General features: G+C 56.7%; 7 protein-coding genes across 7 annotated transcripts; 2 read left to right on the top strand and 5 right to left on the bottom strand.

Moving 5' to 3' along the window:
• Positions 1–384: 384 nt before the first annotated feature.
• VTJ04DRAFT_3377 (uncharacterized protein) lies at positions 385–3,622 on the bottom strand (the record flags this gene model as incomplete). Its single annotated transcript, XM_069361270.1, has 4 exons — positions 385–1,707; positions 1,783–2,139; positions 2,210–2,320; positions 2,810–3,622. 4 exons carry the CDS (start codon positions 3,620–3,622, stop codon positions 385–387), a joined length of 2,604 nt encoding a protein of 867 aa, XP_069221898.1.
• Positions 3,623–4,286: 664 nt separating this feature from the next.
• VTJ04DRAFT_3378 (uncharacterized protein) lies at positions 4,287–5,798 on the top strand (the record flags this gene model as incomplete). Its single annotated transcript, XM_069361271.1, has 2 exons — positions 4,287–4,341; positions 4,417–5,798. 2 exons carry the CDS (start codon positions 4,287–4,289, stop codon positions 5,796–5,798), a joined length of 1,437 nt encoding a protein of 478 aa, XP_069221899.1.
• Positions 5,799–6,247: 449 nt separating this feature from the next.
• VTJ04DRAFT_3379 (uncharacterized protein) lies at positions 6,248–6,556 on the top strand (the record flags this gene model as incomplete). Its single annotated transcript, XM_069361272.1, has 1 exon — positions 6,248–6,556. The coding sequence occupies one exon, from the start codon at positions 6,248–6,250 to the stop codon at positions 6,554–6,556; it is 309 nt and encodes a 102-aa protein (XP_069221900.1).
• An 80-nt stretch (positions 6,557–6,636) lies between these two features.
• On the bottom strand, positions 6,637–8,078 carry VTJ04DRAFT_3380 (uncharacterized protein; the record flags this gene model as incomplete). Its single annotated transcript, XM_069361274.1, has 4 exons — positions 6,637–6,950; positions 7,017–7,844; positions 7,907–7,976; positions 8,043–8,078. 4 exons carry the CDS (start codon positions 8,076–8,078, stop codon positions 6,637–6,639), a joined length of 1,248 nt encoding a protein of 415 aa, XP_069221901.1.
• A 40-nt stretch (positions 8,079–8,118) lies between these two features.
• VTJ04DRAFT_3381 (uncharacterized protein) lies at positions 8,119–10,463 on the bottom strand (the record flags this gene model as incomplete). The annotated part of the gene is made up of 4 exons (XM_069361275.1): positions 8,119–8,257; positions 8,602–8,766; positions 8,837–8,847; positions 10,038–10,463. The coding sequence occupies 4 exons, from the start codon at positions 10,461–10,463 to the stop codon at positions 8,119–8,121; spliced, it is 741 nt and encodes a 246-aa protein (XP_069221902.1).
• Positions 10,464–10,556: 93 nt separating this feature from the next.
• VTJ04DRAFT_3382 (uncharacterized protein) lies at positions 10,557–16,433 on the bottom strand (the record flags this gene model as incomplete). The annotated part of the gene is made up of 4 exons (XM_069361276.1): positions 10,557–12,635; positions 12,701–14,681; positions 14,912–15,395; positions 15,545–16,433. 4 exons carry the CDS (start codon positions 16,431–16,433, stop codon positions 10,557–10,559), a joined length of 5,433 nt encoding a protein of 1,810 aa, XP_069221903.1.
• Positions 16,434–16,565: 132 nt separating this feature from the next.
• On the bottom strand, positions 16,566–17,990 carry VTJ04DRAFT_3383 (uncharacterized protein; the record flags this gene model as incomplete). The annotated part of the gene is made up of 3 exons (XM_069361277.1): positions 16,566–16,784; positions 17,238–17,465; positions 17,913–17,990. 3 exons carry the CDS (start codon positions 17,988–17,990, stop codon positions 16,566–16,568), a joined length of 525 nt encoding a protein of 174 aa, XP_069221904.1.
• Positions 17,991–21,600: the final 3,610 nt, after the last annotated feature.

Raw genomic sequence — 21,600 nt, forward strand, 5'->3', positions numbered from 1 at the left:
TGCCGATTTTCCCTTGCCCCAAGCACAGCAGACGTCACCACCACCTTGAGAACTTTGGTGCAAACTCGATGGACCTGCTCTGAACTCGTGGTATGCGGTGAGTTGACGAAAAAGTTGAAGTGAAGGAATTTGACAGAGTGGCTCGGCGATGTGTCTCTTCGACATCGTGTGGCCAGGTTTGACAGCGCGTACTTCAATGGAGTTCAAGACAATCTCTGGTTTCTTCTGTAGAGCTAGCTAGTAACTACCTGATTCCCAAGACTAATCACAGTCGCTAACCGACGAAGCCTCTTCTACTTGTTCCTGGCTCAGGCGAGCCAACTAACTTTTTGTGTCTAGGTTGAGTTTCCTCTTCGGTGGTGGAAGAGGAAACACATCACTCTGTCAGGCTGTGACTCCCCATGTCCCAACAGGTCCGCCGGCGTTAGTACGAGAGAGGTTTTCGTAGGCCTTCCGGGATGTTTGGTCCATGTTCGCCAAACGCGCACGCATAGGCGCGAGTCTTTCGTCCTCATATGTTTTGAGATAACTTCCCCACTCACGTTCCAAGGTCTTGAGACGGTCGTTTCGACTGGGGTCTTTTGGTGGAGGATTCAGTGTTACTTCAGGAAGTTTCGTCTTGGTGATTTCCCCAGAATCATCGGCATATTCTCCTTCGCCGGAGTTTGGAGCCAGGTCGCGGACCTTTTGCCTCGCCATGTCCAGGAGGAGGTCCCAGTTGATGGGCTTGGTGGAAGTGATGAAGCGAGCCAGAGACCAGACTGTGGCTGGTGGGAGTTCACACTCCGAGAGCTTGTCAAGGTAATATCTGATTCCGTTGCGAGTTCTTTCACTCAAGTTCTGCACATCTGGAGGAACTCCCAGATGTTTTTTCCACATAGCTTTGCGGGACTCTTGATTCTTCCCGGTTTCCACGCTCGCCTTGTCCAGCCGAGAACCGAGACGAAACGTAGCACAAATCCTGGTCTTGATCCTATAGTCGAGATCCACTAAATCGTGAGGGATGATGAAAATTACGCTGCCTTGGAATTCGTCCAAGAACCGTAGCACCCAGGTCACCGCTGAATTGATGGCGCCCCCCCCACCCTCCAAAGGGACGTATGCCCCCAGAAGGTCTTCGATAAGAACGATACAATTGAGGTCAAACGCTAGCTTCTTGGCTTTCTGAAAAGTGCGCTGTGCAGACGCGAGCTCGCTTTCCATCGAAATGCGGATGCGGTAGAAGGGTTTGAGGGTGTACCTCGAGATGGCCTCAAGCTCTTCGTGGAGGTTTCTGCCTCGAGCAGCAATCGTGATTCTGCCTCCTTGCAGCATCGTGTCTAGAAGTACCTTCAAACCACTTGTACGTCCAATCACTTTGGACGCATCTTCTCTCAAGTACGGCCGTCGTTGGGGTAGCATCAGGTCTTTGACCAGAAGCTTTTTCCAGACATGGTCGCGGAGGTGGAAGCCGTTTACCTCATATGGCTGGCAGAGAAGGTAACGCCTCGATCGTTCGCTTATTGGGTCGAAAGCCTCAAGCTCATATTCCAATTCGCCCTGAGAATCTGCTTCGTGCAGATAATTTTCATCGTCTTCTGATAGTGTAGACCTCGAGACCTCCCACTCGCTTTTCTCGAACGGGTCTTCTACCGCGTCGTCCCAAGGAGGTTCACGAAAGGCGCTTTTATATTCGTAGTACGTGTCGACGACATATTGATTGAAGTCCTGATATGTCAAAATGTTCAATTAGCAAGCCTGGACAAACGAACGGATCCGCAGGGAGCTATTCGCTGGACTTACTTGGTCAGAATCGCCTATGTTTTCAACCAGGCACGACACGCCCATACCTAGCAACCACACCTTCCAGCCTCGTACGAGGAGATCATGCTGATTGCCGTTGGGGAGATAACGAAATGGATAGATTGGAAGACCGGTGATAACACGAGATCTGTACTTTTTCAAGAACTCGCGAAATTGAGAAAGGGAAACGTACAGGTATGTCAAATAGCGATTCGGGCTTGGGTCTGTGAGGACTGGAATCTCAAGCACTTCGCCGTCCTCGTCGGGTCTTGTGATAACCCGAGCCGGACTGTGCATAATGTAGCATTGGTAGTCACGCTTGCCATCAGAATCCTTGACCACAACCTCGTCGGGGCGCTTTCCGGAAATGTTAGCAACCACATCTTTCTGAAGTGCCCGGTGCCTTGTAATATGATCTAAGACTTACGAACAGCAGTGGCAGCAGATCCCAGCGATCTGGAAATTTTTCTTGCTGGGCGTTCTTCTCGAATTCTTCGTAGGTGGTTTTCATACAATCCTCAATGCATTCGCAAAGGAGCTTTAGATTTGAGGGCCAGTTTGGATTGTCCATCTCTTCACGAGCCCTGGCTCTCTCAAAATAGAACCACGGGTAAGGAGAAGAGAGCTCCATTCCCTTGTTGGCTTTCTCTAAATGTTTCCAAAGTCGGCGACCTTTGTCCTGCAGTTCCTTGCAGATTGCGTCTGAGAGCAACCGGATTTGCGAACTCGTGAATCGAACCTCTCGGGTGCCATTGTCGTCGTGAGAGCATATGTAGTCTTTGACCATCACGAATGAAAGATGGTTGTTTTGTTCGATATACCGGTCGATATTGTTTACCGGTCGTTTCCCAGCGAGGTGTAATGGCAGTGGATCGCGAAACGGTTCATCCTTATCGAACATCAGCCATTGTTGAGTTCTCCTGCCTCCAGGTTGGTAGCTGGGCTCGTCGAGGTACGTTGCGATGAGCTGTCCATCGCAGAACACGCGGTGGAACACTTGATAGGGGGAATCTTTTGCTGTACTGACCGGCAGGACTTGCCGGCTAAGGACTTCCCAGTCAGGCTCAGGAAACTCTTCTCGAGTCTCGGCTTCAGCGCCCTCAGATGCGTCATGTCCTGAATGAACCGGTTGCCGTTCTGCCCGCTGGATCTGACACAGACGCAAGCTGGCGGCATCTGCTACTGGGTCGCGTCCTCCCATGTGGGCGGTTTCCATTATTTCCAGTTCCTGGATGTCCACTATGCTTTCAACCTCCTCTCGAATCAGGTCTCGTTGTCGTTGGCGAGCGCTCTCTGCCGTCATAGCGTCGAGGTCATCGTTGAAGTCTTTGAGATGCTGAACCAAATCGGCGAGCTTTTGCTTATCGGATATTGCCCACAGGAATGCCCTCCGAGTTGAGTGGCGTGTTACCAGGGATGATTTAGCCAAGTCCACCGCATCAGATATCCCAAGAAGGCTCGCTGACTGAAATGCCAGCTTTCCGAGGGTAGCAGTCGCAAGTTTGCTGCCCAAGCCTCGCGGCTCTTCAGAGCACGAATATCGTTTCAGCAGTTTCTCGTGGCGCTTGAAAAGCTCGGCGACGCTCTTCAAGGTGAGCTCGACCTGGACAGCGACCTCTTGGCCCCAGAGGTCCTCTGCAACGGGGTGGTCGATACGGTCAAGGCCACATGCTTGACCCCAAGTCCGGAACCGCAGGCGCTGATTCTTGAACTTCGTTTCCAGAATCCGCCAGTCTTCGCCTAGGTAGGCCCCTTTTTCCACGAGTCGGTAGCATTCAATGCATGTGCTGAACAGACCGGCCAGGCCGACAACGCCGACGGCGAGGCCTGCGGCCTCCATATTGAAGAAAACAGAGGAAATAAGTGTACTGTTTCCCGGAGTGATGAACTGGTCCTCGGTGTGGGGAACGGGTGGTGTTGATGCCTGGTGTGATGAGAAACTCGAACCTCAAAGTGTGAACAGAGGTAACACATCTCCTCAGATATCTCTAGGATCTGGTGAACAAGGCTGCGGGGATAGAGTGCCTCGCAAATGCCTAGAGTGGCAGTGCTTGAGAGCGCCATGATGATCGCAGAGGGGTCTCGCAGCCCCTTCATGACATTGGTGGCATGGAGATGCGGTGTCGAGCAACAATCCTGCAGCTTCATGCAGCCACCGGGGCCTTCCAATGCATCTTGGGAAGACTTGGCCACATCTGAGCGGCGGAGCTTTGCAAAGGAAACAAGTTCTAGCTCGGTGGTACCTTAGTTGGCCCCAGATCAACCCGGTCGAAAGTGAGACCATGGCTTCGGGTTCCCCTCCCCCACATCACCTCAGTTCTGGCAGGTGAAATCCGGAGATCCCCCACCTTCTCCTGTTTACATCACCGTTAGTTGAATAACTCAATATCTGGTGTCACTCAACATCATATCCTCAATATAAACTCCAATGTTAACATCAGCCTGATCTAGCAAGCAGTCCTGACAAACCATCTTCCTCTCACTTCGACTTCCAATTGCCCATTATGGCCGCCATTCAGCCTGCAAAATTGCTGCGCAGCGCGTCCCATGTGCTTCCCGGTAGGACCACTACTACCGCTGAGACCCTCACTCAAGTGAGCGCCTTCACTTACACCCAGACTTACACCTCTATAGGCCGTCTCCTCGTCACTGAACTCTTCTTCGAAGTCTCCAGGAACCATGCCAACCCCCAAGAAGGCAGCCTGACCCTCTTCGGCCGCAGCGTCCGCAAAAACGAGCGGCCCATCATTCCCCCCTCCCCCTCCGAAGCCGCCGCCAAAGCCCAACTCCCCTACCTCGTCTACCTCGAGGGCGGGCCCGGCTTCGGCAACCGCGAGCCCCAACACCACCCCTTAACCCGCATCGCCCTCGACCGCGGCTACCAAGTCCTCTACCTCGACTACCGCGGCACCGGTCTCAGCACGCCCATCAACGCTTCGCTGGTCCTGGCCCAAGGCAACGCCGACGACCAGGCGCGCTTCCTCAAGCACTTCCGCGCGCCCAGCATCGTGCGCGATCTTGAAGCCGTCCGTCTGACTCTGACCGAACATTTCGACCAGGACAAAAAGCCCTGGTCCATCGTCGGCCAGTCCTACGGCGGCTTCGTCGCGCTCACCTACCTCTCCAAGTACCCCCAAGGTCTTCGCGAGGCGTTCATCACCGGCGGGCTCGCCCCGATCCTGCGCACCGCCGACGAAGTCTACACGGCCACCTACAGAAAACTCGTTGAGCGCAACCAGGCCTACTACCGGAAATACCCCGGCGACGTATCCCTCGTCCGCCGCCTTTGCGACCACATCTCCCGCACGGGCGGGGACGAGGGCATCCCACTCCCCTCCGGCGGCCGTCTCACCGTTTGGCTCCTCCTGACCCTCGGCATCAACTTCGGCGCCCACGGCGGTCTCGACGACGTGCACTCCCTCCTCCTCCGCCTCGCCACCGACCTGGACCAATTCGGCACCTTCACCCGCGCTTCCTTATCGGCCTTCGAATCCCGCATCCCCTTCGACTCCCACCCCATCTACGCCATCCTCCACGAAGCCATCTACAACACCTCCTCCACCTGCGCCCACCCGACCGCCTGGTCCGCGCAGCGCGTCGGCCGGTCCTTCCCCGCCTTCTTCCCCTGGATGCGCGACCCGGCCTTCCTGCAATCCACCCCGCCGGAGCAACCCCTCTTTTTCGCGGGCGAAATGATCTTCCCCTTCCACTTCGACGGGTGCACCGGCCCGGAACTCAAGCTGATGGCGCCCGCGGCCGAGAAGCTGGCGCACGAGACCGAGTGGGAGGAGGATTTGTACGACGTGGACCAGCTGCGCCGGAACGAGGTGCCCGTGTACGCCGTGAGCTATGTGGACGACATGTACGTGGATTTTGAGTTTGCCCGGGAAACGGCGAGGGTGGTCAAGGGGATCAAGGTTCGGGAGACGAATGCTTGGTATCACGACGCGGCGAGGTCGAGGGCGGATGAGGTGTATGGGACCTTGTTTAGCTTGAGGGATGATGAGATTGATTGATTGGAGGGGAAGAGGTGGTGATGGGGTTGGACTGTGGTTATTCTTGCCATGCAGGCGGTTTCTGTTTGGGCTCATATTGCCACCTCCTCGGCATGTTCGGTATGTATATACCCTTACAATTCGTCCATGAGTTTTCTGGGGTGTGACCTTCTCGAAACTTGGTCTGTGTGGCGTTGGCCTGTGGGCTTCATCTGTCGTGTAACACCTCCGTATGGAGGCCTCATCCGTGATGTCTCGGAGCTTCAGCAATGGTAAGTCCAAGCGCAATCAAAACAATGAGCACAAAGCCCATAAAAATCTCATTGTTGCTATTGCCTCCTCTATTCCTCTCAGAAACGCCATCCCTTGCCTGGGTACCGAAGCCAAGGTTGTGTGCATGTGCGCGCGTGTGACAAACAGAACGAGGAAAACAGGGCGTCCTAGAAAACAAGGACAACACAAAAACAAATATGACCGACAGCCCCAACCACATCCTCCGCATGCATCCCATCCATCCATCCATCCATCCATCCATCCATCCATCCATTCATTCATGCCCTAGAGTTAGTTTGGAGAGAGAAAGAAAAAAGACTCTCTATGAACTTATTCCTTCCTCCCTGGGGTATTTCGCCTTTGTTCCCTACCTGAACCTATCCATCTTTCCATCCATGGCTCACATAACCGAAAAAGAAAACCGGGGAAACCCTCGCGACCCAGTCAGTATGCATCTCATGAAATTCTCAGATGTCATCTTCTGGCTCCGAGTCTCCCTTCCTTGACCAGTCTCACCACCATACCCCCATTATCATCATTATCACTCGTCCCCATGACATTCAATCACCAAACCTCAACCACCCCCTTACTGTGATGCGCACTGGACGCGCTCGGCATGAGGATGCTCATGCTCGTCATCCTCGTCCATCTCGGATCCAGCGAAGCCCCTGTTGCTGTTATCAACGTCCTCGAGGTCGCCGGGCTCCGTGTCGGCGCCAGGTGGCGGGGTGTTGGTAATCTCGGGTGGCGGAAGAACCTGACGCAGGATGTCGTAGGCGCCGGGGTTCGCGGCAGCCCAGTTCTTCTCGGGGAACTTGACTGAGAACTGGATGTACATGTTGCCGAAGTTGTGGTGGCGGTAGGATGGCATGCCCTGGCCGCGGATCATCTTCACGGTACCTGGTGAAGTGGGTTAGTTATTGTATGTACGAAATAAATCTCGACCATGCCATGGGGAATACATACCAGGAGCAATGGCTTCACCAGGAAGAATGTCGACAGTGAGCCACCTGTCGTCGAGGTGCTCGATGTAGATGGTACCGCCAGCCAGGGCGGTGACGAGGTCGATCTCGGCGTGGTAGAGCAGGTCGTCGTCGCGGCGGGTGAAGCGGGGGTGGGGCTTCTGCTGGATCTCGAAAACGACGTCGCCGGCCAGGATACCAGGGGCCTGGTCACCCTCGCCGGGGAAATCGATCCTTGTGCCGCTCTTGATGCCACGGTCGACGTGGACGTGGAGCACCTTGCGATCAACAACCGTCTTCTTGCCGCCGCAGTGCTTGCAGCGGTCCTTATCGCGCACCGTCTCACCCTCGCCGTTGCAGTCTGGGCACACCGTCTGGAAGCGCTGGATCATGGGACCCATCTGGCGCATCATAGTCTTCACACCATGGCCGTCGCAAGACATGCACTTCCTGACGGCGCCCTCCTTACCACCGCGACCCTCGCACTTGGGGCAGATGATGGAGCGCTGGAGCGCCAGCTTGGAGACCTTGCCGCGGTACATATCCTCGAGGGAAACTTGGTGGACGTGGTGAATGGTCTTGGCCTTGGGTGGGCCGCGCTGGGCGTTCATGCCGCTGAACATGCCGCCGAAACCGCCGCCCATACCGCCGAAGAAAGTGCTGAAGAGGTCCTCAGCCGCCATGCCACCCCCGGCGCCGGCCGCGCCGCCTTCAAGGCCGGCCTCACCAAACTGGTCATATATCTGGCGCTTCTGGGGGTCGGAGAGGATCTCATAGGCGTGGGAGACTTCCTTGAACTTCTGCTCGGCTGCTGGGTCGCCGCGGTTCTTGTCTGCAGGGGCGGTCAGCGGACGTACGATGGACGGGAACCAGACAAAGCCAGGAGAAACATACCGGGATGGTACTTAAGGGCGCAAGTCTTGTAGGCCTTCTTGAGTTCTTGCTCTGTGGCGTTCGGCGAGACCTATGGCCCAAGTCAGCCATGTGTTCCTCGAGCGACTTCACTTGTGTGGGTGTCGGTGGTACATACGCCAAGAGTATCGTAGAGTTTCGTTTCCTTGACCATCTTGCCGGTCTAGATGTGTCGGGAAGAAGGAGAAGAAGGGTCAATCGGGCGGGAGGAAACGGTATTCGCGTTCCCTGGCGGGATGTGTGTCGAGGAGAGGTTGTGGTGGTTGGGCGCTGCTGTCAGAGCCGCAGTCGGGATGTCGGCAAGAGAGGTATGCAGCAGATCGAAGGTCGGGCCTTTACTGGAGTGGTTGACCCAGAAACAAAGGTCAGTGATGAAGTCTAAAAAGGTGTATACAAGGAAGCACAGTGTAGTGCAGTGTGGTGTGGTGTGTGTATGTGGAGTGGGATTCGCAGCAGCAAGGGGAAAGAAACAATGGTGTTGAAAGATGGGCGCGGGATATGTTGGGCGGCTGACGGGACGGAGCCCGGAGTCGGCGCCCGGTTTGTTGCAACGAATCGTCTAGGGCCTTCTTTGCTGCGATCGGGAGAAAAAAAAAGGGGGTCGAGTGGGCAAGGCATCCAAGGCGCATCGCATGCGCTGGACGAAGTGGCCTCCGAGGCTGGGATCTGGTACTTACCAAAGGCAATGGAAGAGTTGTGGTCGGGCTGTAGTGGGGGAGGGAAGACAGGGAAGACGGGAAAGTGAGACAGACCTGAGCCCGCCCGTCTGTTGTTTGTTTGGTGGTGATGGTGGTGGAGGAGTGTTGATAGGGCGACAGAGAAGATTGGGCGGTTCTCTCGTTCTGGATCCCCAGGAAGAGAAGAAAAGAAAAAAAAAATTGTCCACTCAAGGCTAGGAACGGTCTCACACACTCCGAGTCCGACTGCAGGAGAAGGATAAGTAGGTATAATCAAAATTGGCTTCCGGGCAATCGCCTCGCCGCCTTCTCACTTCTCTGTCTCCCAGGTGCGGTGTGGTTCCCTGCCTTCCCTGCCTCTCCTTCCCTGTGGTTCCTTTGGGTTTGGTGCCGGGTTGCGGCCCCTCCGCATGGAAATCCGTAGAAGACTCTGGACAGTGGCTGATGCTGTTAGCGGGGTACCGCACGTGGCGCCCCGCTTGCCCCCACTCTCCCGTCTTTCCCAAGGTTTTTTTGCCCACCATCACCATCAATTCCGCCTGCAATGCCTCAGCTTTGCTGGTCTTGGCTTGTCGTGCCTTAGCACGGCACCCAAGATATCCAAACATCAGGCTGCTGCCCAGCGTTGCCTCGCCCTCCACCACATGCATCCCCATCCATGCATGGCGGGGCCCGATCCCGCCCCCGAGAGAACCATCCAATGCTGGCTGAAGATCTCGCTGCAAAAGTAGTGTAAATTTGGAACATTAGGGACAAAATTTTTGTATTTGATGTCTGACAGGATTACTCAGTTGGGAAGTTCCTTGTTGTCTGTTTTTCCAGACTGACGACACGCATGCCAAACTCAAGGCATACATTTGGAGGTTAGGTCCTCGGAGGAGACGGCATTCAAGACCTTCTAACAGCCCCATCAGGCTGCCCAGACCGATCTCCAACTGCCTTGCTCAGCCTCACTGGACCGGACGGGTCTGAGGCAATATAGACGAACAAGGCCGGGAAAACCAACCGAACACTGACCAGCAACAAAACTCACAGCAACCTCCCGCTGACAAACCGGGAACCCACCCATCTCCAACCCCTCAACACCAACATTCAGACATCACCACCCCTCCCCCTGAACCCTTGGATAACCCTGGAATGACATAACACCGCCAAGCAAAGCCAAAACCTGCTTGCTGCTGACATCACCATCCACGCTCTCGTCATCTCACCATCAATTCGATTCAGTTCACCATCACGTCACTATGCATGACATTTCACACCAACTGATGTATCAAAAAATCAACAAAAGTTAGTACTCTGACAGTTTAACATTGTGCTTAATGACTCTCTCGGTCCTGAAGGTATTATTATACAGCCCAACCCCATCACCCCAATCCATCGATCAATCCCAATGAAAAAAGAGCATCGTCAGAACAACGCCCAACTCAACATACACAACCCTTTACAAGCCAACACTCCTCTCTTGTCTTCAAGGGGAAAACAACCTTTTTTACATGCTCCTTCAAGAACCTGAAAGGAAAAAAACAAACGCAAAAGGAAGAGAGTTTAAACAAAAGCAGCGCCATTCGCCATCCATGCAGTTCCTCTTCATCCTTTCCTTGCCTTGCCCTAGGTGGTGACGTGACAGTGCCAGATGATGTCCCCATGATAATAAACCCTGGCGAAAGAAAGACCACACCCCAACCCCAATTCAACCCAAGGAAAAGAAACAAAAGAAAATAGGAAAACAAATATCCATGGCGCTCCCAAAACTCCTTTCCCCCTCTTTCTCTCAGTCCTCTCTGTAGTAACACCTCAACCCACTTCAACAACTCAATGCTTGGAAAAGAAAACCCGTTATTATAACCATCCCCATCCATCCTCCACCTTCATACCCCTTCTCAACCACCCCCTTTCCACCCTCACCACCACCACCACCGCCTCAACCCTCCATAATCGAGCTCTTGTTCCTCCTAAGACAACAAATTCCTCAACGACGGGTTCGAGCTCGCCCCGCTCGCCTGCCTCGGCTGCGGAGGCGGCGGAGCAGGAACCGTAGCCGTCTGCTGCATCTGTGCCGTCGTCGGTGCCGGAGGCGGAGGAGGGGGAAGCGGCGGACCGGCCGGATGCTGTGCCATGCTCGGCGGCTCCAGATGCCCGAGCGGCGCCGGCGGAGGCGGCGGCCCGCTATCCCTCAGCGGCTCACGGAGGGGCTCCCGAAGGGGAGGCGGCGGGGGGCTGGCGTGGTGCGAGCCGCGGCTGCTGTGGTGGTGAGTATGGTGCGTCGGCGGCGGAGGCGCGCCCCAGGTCGGACGGAGGTAGTTCGGCGGATGCTGAGGCGGAGAGGGTTCAGGGACGGAGTGGCTCATAGGACCAGGCGCCGCCATGGGATTCAGCGGAGGGATGTGGTGCGGCCGGAGCTCCGGGGCTGTTGCATGCGAGTGATGCGGATGGTAGGTGCTGCCGTTGGGAGGAGGCGGCGGGCCGCTACCACGGCGGGGAGGCGACTGAGGACGCGGGATGCCGTTGACGTACGGAGGCGGGGGCGGCTGTGAAATGTGCCCATTCGGAGGAGACGACGCAACTGGGTGTGGCATGCTGATCGGAGGAGGACGCAAATGATTAGCAAGCGGCGGGATGGAACTCGTAGGCGGTGACGGGCCACCATTCACCTCGCGCGAAGGGTGCAGCGGAGGCGGCACGTGGGCTGGAGGTGATCGATGCCAGTCGTACGGACGTGGAGGCGGCGGAGCATATGACGGCGGAGGTTGAACAGGCGGCGCTGCCCGAGGTCCAAGGCCGGTCGGCAGAGGGGGCGGAGCCACAGGCTGCTGAACCGGAGGTGGCGGCCCAACAGGAGGGGCAATGGGAGCCGGGGCAGGCGCCTGGAGAACCGGAGCCGGCGGCGGCGGTGCCGAGTCAAGCCTTGTGGGCCAGATAACCGACGAGCTGCGGTTCGCATACCTTGGCTCCTCAGGGCGCACCGAAGGCAAGATCGAAGAAGTGACTGGAGGCAGCGAAGCCTGCCGGACGGGAGGCTCCGGTGGAGGTGTTGGCTCCCTGGCGGGAACTTGATGAAACACAGGCTGACGACCAGACTTCTTGCACTTGTGGCACTGGAAGTTGCGCTGCTCGATGAACTTCTTCGCCTCGGCACTCACGTCTGGGAGATATCCGTTGGCCAGGACGTTCTCGACCGGATACCACTTCGGGCTGGTGTCGACGCCGCACGTCAAGCAGACCTTGCCACCCGGTTGAAGCTCAGGCGGAACGTTCTCATGGTCGCCGTTCATCATGGCCACCGCAACCGACGTCCGGCGGTTGTTCGAAGACGCGCCCGTTGCGCTCGACATCCGCGACGCGACCGTGATCTGGTTGGCCTTGCGAGCGCAGCCCGTCAGCGTCAGGTCGGCCTGCTTGTAGTTCTGCACATAAAGCTGCAGCGCGTTGGTGCCAGTCTCGGCCACCGTCTCATGCATGAGGTGGATCGGGCCCTTGGTCGGCACATGGTCCTTGCACCAGACAGCTGCCGACATGGCGCCGCTCTCTCCGTTGAGGGTGACGATGCGGAACTGGTCGCGACGGGAGCCCTTGACCGGCGTAATATCGAATCCCAAGACGTAGCCCGCCTGATGGGCGCACTCGACGTGAACCGGCGCGTGGCAATGCTGGCAATGCACACATGCGCCATCTTTCTTGTTGCAGACCTTGCATGTCTCTTGGTACCGCGACCGAGGAATCAAGGGGATGCCCTCGCTGGGACTGAGCGCCTTGGCGTTGCCAAACTTGACTTCGGGAGTCCAGACCGCGCAAGTGACGTGAACCCAGTTGTTGTCGGCGGTGCGCTTGAGAGGCTCGCGGGGATTGACAGGGCGGTTCATCTCCTCTTGCTTCTTGCGGTAGTACTCCGCCGCTTTCTGGGCAGCCTCGCGTTCCAGGCGTTCGCGCTCGCGCTCCTTCTCGGTCTTCTTCTTGTGAGAATTGGAGATTTTGGGCGGCTCCACAAAGTCGTGTTTCGTGAACTCAACCGGGCAAAGGACGCATTTGTAATGCTGCAAGCGTGGTTAGCCTTTCATCTTTCCGCGACGCTACTTTCGATAAACAAAAAAAAACTCACAATCGAGAGCTGCGGATTCTTGTCGTTCAAGCACATATCGCACGTCCACTTGCCCTGCACACGGCTGTCGACAACACCGTAGCAGCTGCGGTGCACCGTGAGGCGGCACTCGCGACACGACAGGTGCTGGTCGCCCATAGGCTCCATCTCGTGGCAGATGGCACAAGGGAGTGTGCGAGGCTTCGGAATTTCCACGACGGGCGGCGGGGGAGGCGGTTGCGCAGGCTTCTGTTGCTCTTTCGGCTGTTCCTTGGTCTGTTCCTTTGCCTGAGCTTGTTGCTTCTCCTTCTCCGCTGCCGACTTGTCCTTTTTCTTGGAAGCCGGAGCACCTGCCACACTGCTCGTCTCTGACGGCGTCTTCTCGGCCTCACGATCAACTCCCAAGCCGCTGCCGTTCTTGAGCTTTTTCCGCGGTGGTTCAGGAGCCGCTTCGGTCGAAGCATTCGCCTGTTGCTGTCCGTTCTGAGACGGAGCCGGGCTCGAGGCCGCGGCAGGCTGGGGCGAAGGGTCCCGCGAGTTGGCGAACAACTTGTTGGCCGCCACCAGTTCATGGTAGAGGTCCTCATCCGCCTTGCGCCTCCATCCACGACCGGATTGAACAACCTTCTTGGCCAGCTCATCAGTGTCCTCCCACTGGATCGCATAGCGACGCCAAAGCTCCGCACAGCGCCGGCAAAGGGCTTCGATGTACTGATCCTTCTTTTCCTTGTCGCCCTTCTTGTTGTTGCCGGTGCCGTTGGAGCTTTCGGTGACCGGAGTGACCGCGGCGGCCGGGGCGCGACGCCATTTCCGCGACTTCTTGATGCCGCAGAATTTGCACATGAAGGCCTTCTTTTTCTCCTTGGCCTTTTCGGCGTCGAATGCAGAGTCGTCGTTGGGATCGGCACAATCGTCGGCCAGCTTGGTCGCTGCGGCCTCGGCCTTCTTAGCCTCCTTTTTGCTGCGACGGCCTGAAAAGTTGCCCCATATCAACTTGCCGCGCTCTGTCTTCTTCCACGTGTAGTAATACCGCGTCACTGTTGCAGCTGAGAGCGTCTTGACGTGCTTCTTCACACTGTGAAGTTCCGAGCCGTACTTAGCGACTGCTTCCTCGAACTTCTTTTGCTCAGCGGGCGTCAGTTCTGGCTCTTTGAACTCGGACTTGGGAACCTTGCGGAGCTCGGCGAGCGCCTTGTCGGCATCGAAGTTGCAGCGGAAGAGAAGGTCCCTGGCGACATCCTGGAGGTTGGTCGAATGAGGCGGCAAGCCGAGGGGGACGGCCAACTTGCGCGCCTTGGACATGTACGCATCGATTTGATCGTCCGTCATGTCGGCGCCAACCTCCTCCGGGGGCTTGTAGAGGAGGGTGGCCGTGTCGTCGCCACCGCGCTCAATGTAGCCCGGAGGCTCGTCCTGGATCCACTTGGGACGGCGCTCCTTTTCGAGACGCTCGGCCTCCAGGAGAGCCTGTTGCTCCTTGGTGAGCTTGCTGCCGCTCTTGCCCGACTTTTTGATCTCCAGCGGCTTCACGTATTGCACCGGGCGGCCGTACCAGGGGACCACGACGGCCTGGTGGCGCAGGCCCAGGCGGGTGCTGGCGCGCGGGAAGATCCGGTCGTCCAGATCGAGGGCATCCTCGACCTTGCAGTGCATTCCCAGGTAACGGTACGGCCAGAGGCTGGCGTGGTAAATCTGCTCGGCGGTGGGCTGTGGGTGGGGGTTCTCTTCGACGGGGCTGGTGCGGCCGGTGTCGACGCCGTCGGGGCCGTCAACACCGCCCATCTCCTCGTCCTCATCGTCAAAGCCCTCGTCATCGTCGTTATCGTGACTGCCGACGTCGCCGAGATTGGGGGTGTTGCGAGCCTCAAGCTTGCGCTCCTGGGCGCGGCTGCAGGCGGCGCACGACCAGGCAAAGCCACGGCTTGGCTTCTTGAGCAGGGGTGGGTTGACACAGTTCATGTGGTACGTATTGTTGCACACGGCGCAGTCAACCGAATCGTTGCTGTTTCCGGACAGGGGGGTGTCAGCGTATCCCGTTTCTCCACACACGCCCGTTCCATTCCACGTCTGTTTTTTTCCTTGCCCCAAATTTCCTCATTGGTCCCACACGCCCATGCCCCGCCAGATCAACCCAGGGGGGTGCGTGCGTGGGAGCGAGGAAGCGAGGGGGAAGGGGGCGGGAACACCCCAATGGTTGGCTGGGGAAGGGGACTTGGGTTTCGTGAAACTCACTTCGCGCAGTACCGCGTGCACCGCTTGCACGTCTTGACGGCACTCGTCAGCTCCTTGCCGCGGCCCTGTTCTGTCAGGACGTATTTCCACCGCTCGTCCAGCACCTTCTTGACATGCTCGGGCACGTTGATGACCTGCTTCGTCGGGATCACCTCGTAGTTCTTTTGGATGTACCGGTCGTACAGCTTTTCATACCAGAAGCAGTCGGGCTGGCGCTTGTAAGCCTGGAGGTCCTCGATCTCGGCCTTGTGCCGGATCTGACATTTGCCGCGGAGCGACGTCAGAGGGCTTATGTCTGAGTGCATCGTGGCAAAAACAAGACGGGTGTCTTGAACCTTGCGCCCGATATCCTTGGGGCGATAGTACCAATTGACACGTATCGCGTCGATGGGCTGTGTCGGGTCGTTGCCAGTATGCAGGAACTCCATGATGCGGCCAAGGTAGTAAGGCTCGCCCGGTGGCTCGCATACCAGGTAGACATGATCTGCATCCCCGTGTCAGAGGTCCGAACGTGTCACGCAGGGCAGCGGTGAGATGAACATGAGTAGCGACCAAAAATGGGAAACACGAAAAAAATATATATATATATATAAAATGAAGCAAAACATGATGGGAAAATGGGTAAAAACTCACCATTCACCTCGAGAATGGTCCCATCGTCGGCAATCATTTTGCCATCCTTTGTCGGCCTTGCTCCGCAGTTCTCAAATGTGAGCATGTTCGTTTCGCCGTACTTGGCGGTGGTGGTCGGTTCGCTGGGCGTGGCATTCCCGCTGCCGTGCCCATTGGCCGCCAGACGCTTCTGCAAGGCCGTCCCCGACGACGATGATGCACCGTTGGATCCCGACCCAGATGAGCCTCCGTTAGCTGCCGGAGTGCTGGCCGTCGAGTTGGCTTCGCCTGCTTTGCGCTTCTTGCCCTTGGTCGCGCCGTTGGTCGCGTTGGAACCGTTGGCGGCCGAACCGGGCTGGGACTGTCCCGATGCTGAGGAGTCCTTGGTTTGACGCTCGTCGGGAAGCGGCTTTCGTGATGATGCAGCGCCGGAGCGCGCGGCTGGCTGAGATGTGGAATTGGCGGTGTTGGCTGCAGGCGATGAGCTTTTTTGCTTTGCGCTGCCCTTCTTGGTAGAAGAATCGTCGTCCTTCCGGACATACGTGTCGAAAATGTCCAGGTCGATGTCCTTGTCTTCAGCATAATTGGGGCGTGGCGCGCCGTTGCGGTTTCGCGAGCGCGTGCCGTAAGGCGACGGCTGCGATGACTGCGACGCGGCGGCCGCCGCTGATGATGTCGATGCAGCTGTCTTGTCCATGGCCTGCTGCGGCTGGGGCGAGTTGGTCCCGGAGGCCGGCGCGGGCGATGGGTCGGACATGCGAGGAAGAATAGAAGATGATGATGAGCTGCTCGAGCTGTTCGACTGCTTGGTCGATGCCGATGCGCCTGCGCCGTCCTTGGCAGAAGAAGTGCGGCTGCCCGAACTTGATTGCTCTTCGGGCTGCGTCGCGGGCTGGGATTTCTGGGCCATGACAAAGGCCAGGAAAATTACCAGCGACGCCGCCGACCAAGTGCGTGATGCAAGGTGTGAGGCGCGGGATGCGAGATGCTCAAGAGAAACCCGAAGCGGGCCCGCGGCCGTCGGGTGGTGGCGAGATGGCCGTTACGGACCAGTAGTGGTGACGTTGTTGAAGGAAATGTGAAAGATGGGTAGGATGCCGGCAATGGCGCCAGGTGATGGCATGGGGGGAATGGGGAATATGAAGAAGCGCAACCGACCAGGAGATTTGGACGCGAGGGCGAGGGAGAGTGGATCAGGTTCGCGGTGACGTCCAGAAGACGAAACGACAGCGGGTCCGTGAACCCCCGTGTACGAGGACAGCTACCGGAGCAGTCCCGGGGCGGTCGGTTGTGTCGATGTCTTTTGAGGACGAGAGAGAGAGAAAGGTGTGTGTGAGAGGTGTAAGGTCAAGTATGAGTATGTGTGAGATGGTTGCGTTGGCGAACCGGGCAGGCAAGCAAGCACTGCGTGTGCTGCAGAGTACAAGCGAGTCTGCCGAATGGCCGAAGTGGAAGGGGAAATGAAAAAAGTAAACACCCGGGGGTGGGAAGATGAACCAACCCGAGCGCGAGAGAGAACGAGGGAATCAGAATGGGGATGGATGTGGAGGAAGGAAAAGTGAGTGTGTGAGAGAGAGGAAATGGCACGAAAGAAAATAAGGTAGGGTCGCCCGCGTTGTAGGTGGGACGAAGAAGAGAGATAGACGGGATGAATGATGGATGGGCGTGGCAGCTACCGGGAAGGTAAGGTAGGAATGCCCAGTATCAAGGTGACCCAGAGATTGAAGTCCAGGTCGGAAGTCGGACGAAGGCGGAGAATGTGGAAGGGGAAGAAGAAGAACAAGAGGACCAGGCGCCAAAACGGACCAAGAACAAGGATGAACAAGGATGCGCGGATCGTGGACCCAACAGACGCGCGGAAGCGGGCGAAAGAAGCGCTGATGCGAGTCTGGTGGTGAAGTGCCAGGTCGGTCCGGGATCTTGGATCGTTGCGGCGCCGGGCCTTGTCTTGGACGTCAAGTGAGAGGTCCCGGCGGGTCGCGGTCAAGTATTAAGTATGGGGGGTCGATGCGATGCGCGGAGGTAGGTAACTAGGGGTAACACATGCCGGGCCTGGGCTGATTGGGGGCGTCGTCGGGCTGACGGACGGACCGACGTAAAGTCGAGGATGGGATGACGAAGAGTTTAAGGTTTTGGTGAAAAGCCCAAGAGGAGGACGGATTGAGGAATATGCGAGAGTACAAAGTGTGGGCAAAAAAGGGAAATAATCGGGAACCGAAAGACGAGAAACGTCGCCAAATGACAGGGAGGCAGCGCGAGGCAAGGCAAAGGTCAGCTAGGGTAAGGCAAGGCAAGAAAGCCATGGCCGGGCATGGCATGGCCAGATGCCGAAAGCTTAGTTAAAAGGCTGGCTGTGACACCTCACTTGTATGTATGTACATACGCATACCTTGTCGCCGTTCGGACTGCGTTCGGAGACCAACGTCAGGAACGGGCACGACGCCGTGGCCACTGTCTGGACATACATGCCGGCCAGTGCAGATGATTGCCCGTCAGGCAGTTTTGCCATCGAGCATGGATGGGTTGGGTATCCCTTCGCTCCGGTACTCGACATAATTGACACGACTTGGCCAAGATGTACCTAGGTCGGGTAGCTAACTAACCTATGCTCAACGACGCATACATGGACGGCACACCTCAGTCATCGAAGGTTGGCATGGTCCAGTCCTACCTAGCCATTTTGGCCTGACTTGGAGCTGCACAAGGAGATGCTCCCCCATTCTGATGAAAAATCGGGGTGTGGGTTGACTGGATGAATCAATAAACAAATGGGCGGGTGGATGGATGGATGGATTGATGCGATGGGACGGATGGAGGTTCACTTCATGTGCGGCCACAGCCCATGAGTGTCCACACATGAGCAGGGGTTGCCGGTCCCGGGGCTCAAACCGCAGCCTGGACAGGAAGAAGCATCTTTCACCTCTCCCAAGCAGAAACGTCGAAATGGAAGAAACAAAACCCAACTCGACCCAAGTGTGAGGGAAGTGAACACAACAGCTGTGGCTTTGTCGACTTTTTGGCCGGGGACGGGACCTGCCCGAAGCTGGGACTGGCTGATGAGGCGAAAAGGGCTCCAACCCCGTAGACCGCGTGTGGGAAATGGATGTGGAAGTGGACGTGAAAGTGAACGCCCCGAGCAGGTGGGGCGTCAACCCTGTCCGCACTGTGGAGCCAACGAGCGATAATGGATCCATCACGGTTCTGCAGGGATTTGCACTCCCGCATCTCCCACATCCCCATTTTCAACATTTCAACGTCGCTCCGTTCCTCGAGCAATCCAGTGCTCCGGGACGCTGGGAGAAACCATCTGCAACGACCCCAAAGATATGGGCCATAGTCGCAGAGGTGCTGCATTTCATATCTGTCCATTTTTGTGGCGGGAAATACCCATTGGACAGGAAATATGTCGACACCCAACTGCCGTGTTGTCGGTGCGAGACCTTGTCGCCTGTCCCGGAGTCCTGTCCGTGGCGGGCTGGCAACCTCGCGTCGCGAGGTAACAACGTCTCGACGTCGGCGTCCGGCTGGCGAGGGCCCGAGCCAAACCTTCCCAGAGTCGACTGTCCTACGGTGTAGAAGCAGAGCACTGTCGTCGACGTCACGTCGTCCATATTGCCCTGCTGTTGGGAACCTGCAGCCCGATTCCATCCTTCGCTCCCAGACCGCCTTCGATGTAAGCATGTCAGGAAGCACCCAACTAACGTTAACTAACTACCTCTGCCGGGGGGAGTCGGGTGGGGAGGGGGGCAGGTTGATTGTGTGCAGAACACCCTGTCCGCGCTTGTCCACGAGGACGCCCTGTGGGGAGAAAGGGACGTGCATCAAACCCAGAAACTGAACTGGCGACTTGGCCCTGTCCGGCACTCCGGGGCGATCGGAACATCGCAATCGGTCCTGCTCGGAGCTTGGGATGAGGTGACATGGAGATCTCATCATCATCATCATCAATCTTGGAATTCACCCTTTTCTTGCCTCCTCAGGCACGGTCTCATGTTGCCCAACTCGGGCGCCCGGCGCGAGACGCTGTCGTATGCCCACCGTCAAGTCAAGGGTCGTTGATGTATTGGCCATGTGAAATGCGTAAGACAACGTTTTCTTTCAGGCGACGCAACGGGACGGCTCTCAGGCCTGCGCCCCTCTTCCTTGCCGTTTGTTCGCGCCATACCTGCTCACAAGACTTTATGGGGGTTTGGACCTCATGAAATGCCTCAAGGTACTCTGTAGGTTGAGCTATTCATCATGATTGTTATCCAAGATTGAGCTCAGCAATTGGCCTATGTCGGTGAGCTCATCGCGACCGTGTCAGCTTGAGATGGCTGGTCTATCCAAAACGTCTCTGCCGCACCATGCCGAGCATCTCACTTCACTTCACATTCTCCGATTTCTTAACAGTGCTGTTAACGTCACGCATCCCCGAGCCGAAACGAACGTCCTGGATTGTCAGTCGGCGCAGCCGAGTTTGTTCCTCGGATCCACCCTCCTAGATCTACTGAGTATGAGTACCTAGTGTAGGCTAGTCCTACCTGTTCGTGGGCGTTGGGGCAACCTCTATCCAAACCAATTATGTACGCGCAGCTCGTCGTGACCCGATAATTGCTTCCCTACAAAGAAACTCGCAATTGACGACGATGAGGTTCTGGCTTTGTTTCCATTGCGATGCCGCATCTTGTCGTGGGTTTGGTTTCCAACACCCTGGCTGGATCGACAATGGTCAGGGTTGCTGATGGGACAGGTCCCCGACGTCTTGGCATGGCGATGGGGATCCTACCGGTCTCGCCTCCGTGGCTTTGGATGCCTGGGGTTCCCAGATCAAACGACAGGTGGCGAAAACGGTGATGGAATGAACGTCAAGCAACCAACGTCGCCATGATATGAATTTGTCATTTGGCAGCAGTATTCCAAACTTCCAGATCTTGCTATGTTGGAAGGGAAGAGCTTGGTCGATGTGCTCCAAATCCAGCCAACCGACGTGGAACGTCAGCTCCGCCTTGGAGCGGGAGAGTCAAGAAGGCCGTTCTCGGGGAGTCCACCAGTTTATCGGTACGTATGACTCCACAGCTCTCGGACGCTCGTCCGTTCCTGGGGAGGAGAAATCCAGCAGAACCTCTGGGTAGTTGTGATGTTTTTCCTCAACTTCCCAGACAACTGGCAACTTTCTTCCTGTCAACATAGAATGTCTTCATGACAGAACCCAGGCAACTTGCCTCGGGCGGGCGCGCGGGTGGAAGATGGCTGAGTTGGCAGATGCGAAACCTCCCCGTCGCGTTTTGGTTCAGCAGGCCTCCCATTCAAATCCATGGCAAACCGAACAGCTTTCGCGAATGCCGAGCCAAAAGGGAGACCAGTCGGACCTCTTCTCCCAAGAGATTATTACAACGGGAACACCTCGTCTTCTGTATTCGACTCTGGCATTATTTATGATGTCTGCCTTCTCGGCCAGAGTCCAGAGTCTGTTGTGTGATGTGGTAAGGTCTTGACTTGGAAGAAGAAAACAGGGAAAATTGTCTGGCGAGGGGGGCCTTATAGGTTTCCGTGTCTTCCAAGTTTGGCCTATCGTGATAGCACCTGCATTTCATATTTCATTGCATCTGAATCTCGCGCCTGATCTTTCCCTGCTGTCGACTCCCCTGATAGATCACTGAGATGTCCTTCCCATCGCGGCGACATGGTGCTGAACGAGGAACCATGAGGTGCTTCAGGTAAGGTACCTTCGGTCCTCATCCGCTGGATGTCTGGACTGCAGTTCGTGTGACAGTGTCCACGCTGTCGAAGCACACAGTGCCGCGGCAGGCTAGCCTGGCCAGGCCCAGACAGATGTGGCAAGGGCGTGCGCGGGTTTGGGCGTTCCTTTTCTTGGCTCTTTCTTTGTCCCGCGGCGGCGGCCGGGGATTGCCGTCTTTGGATGCTAGCGCAAAACCCTGTCTCGCCCTCGCACTCTGGATCCAGCCCGGCTGCAACGACTTCACTCCAGAAATAGGTGGTGACATGCCGCCCACGACAGCCTGGATTTCACCGCAACGGAGGGGGAAATTGATTCTGAGGTGGATTGTTGTTGAGCACCCGATTTGGATCTATTC

This window comes from Mycothermus thermophilus, assembly GCF_041956435.1.
Source record: "Mycothermus thermophilus strain CBS 625.91 unplaced genomic scaffold VTJ04scaffold_2, whole genome shotgun sequence".
NCBI classification, from domain to species: Eukaryota; Fungi; Ascomycota; class Sordariomycetes; order Sordariales; family Chaetomiaceae; genus Mycothermus; species Mycothermus thermophilus.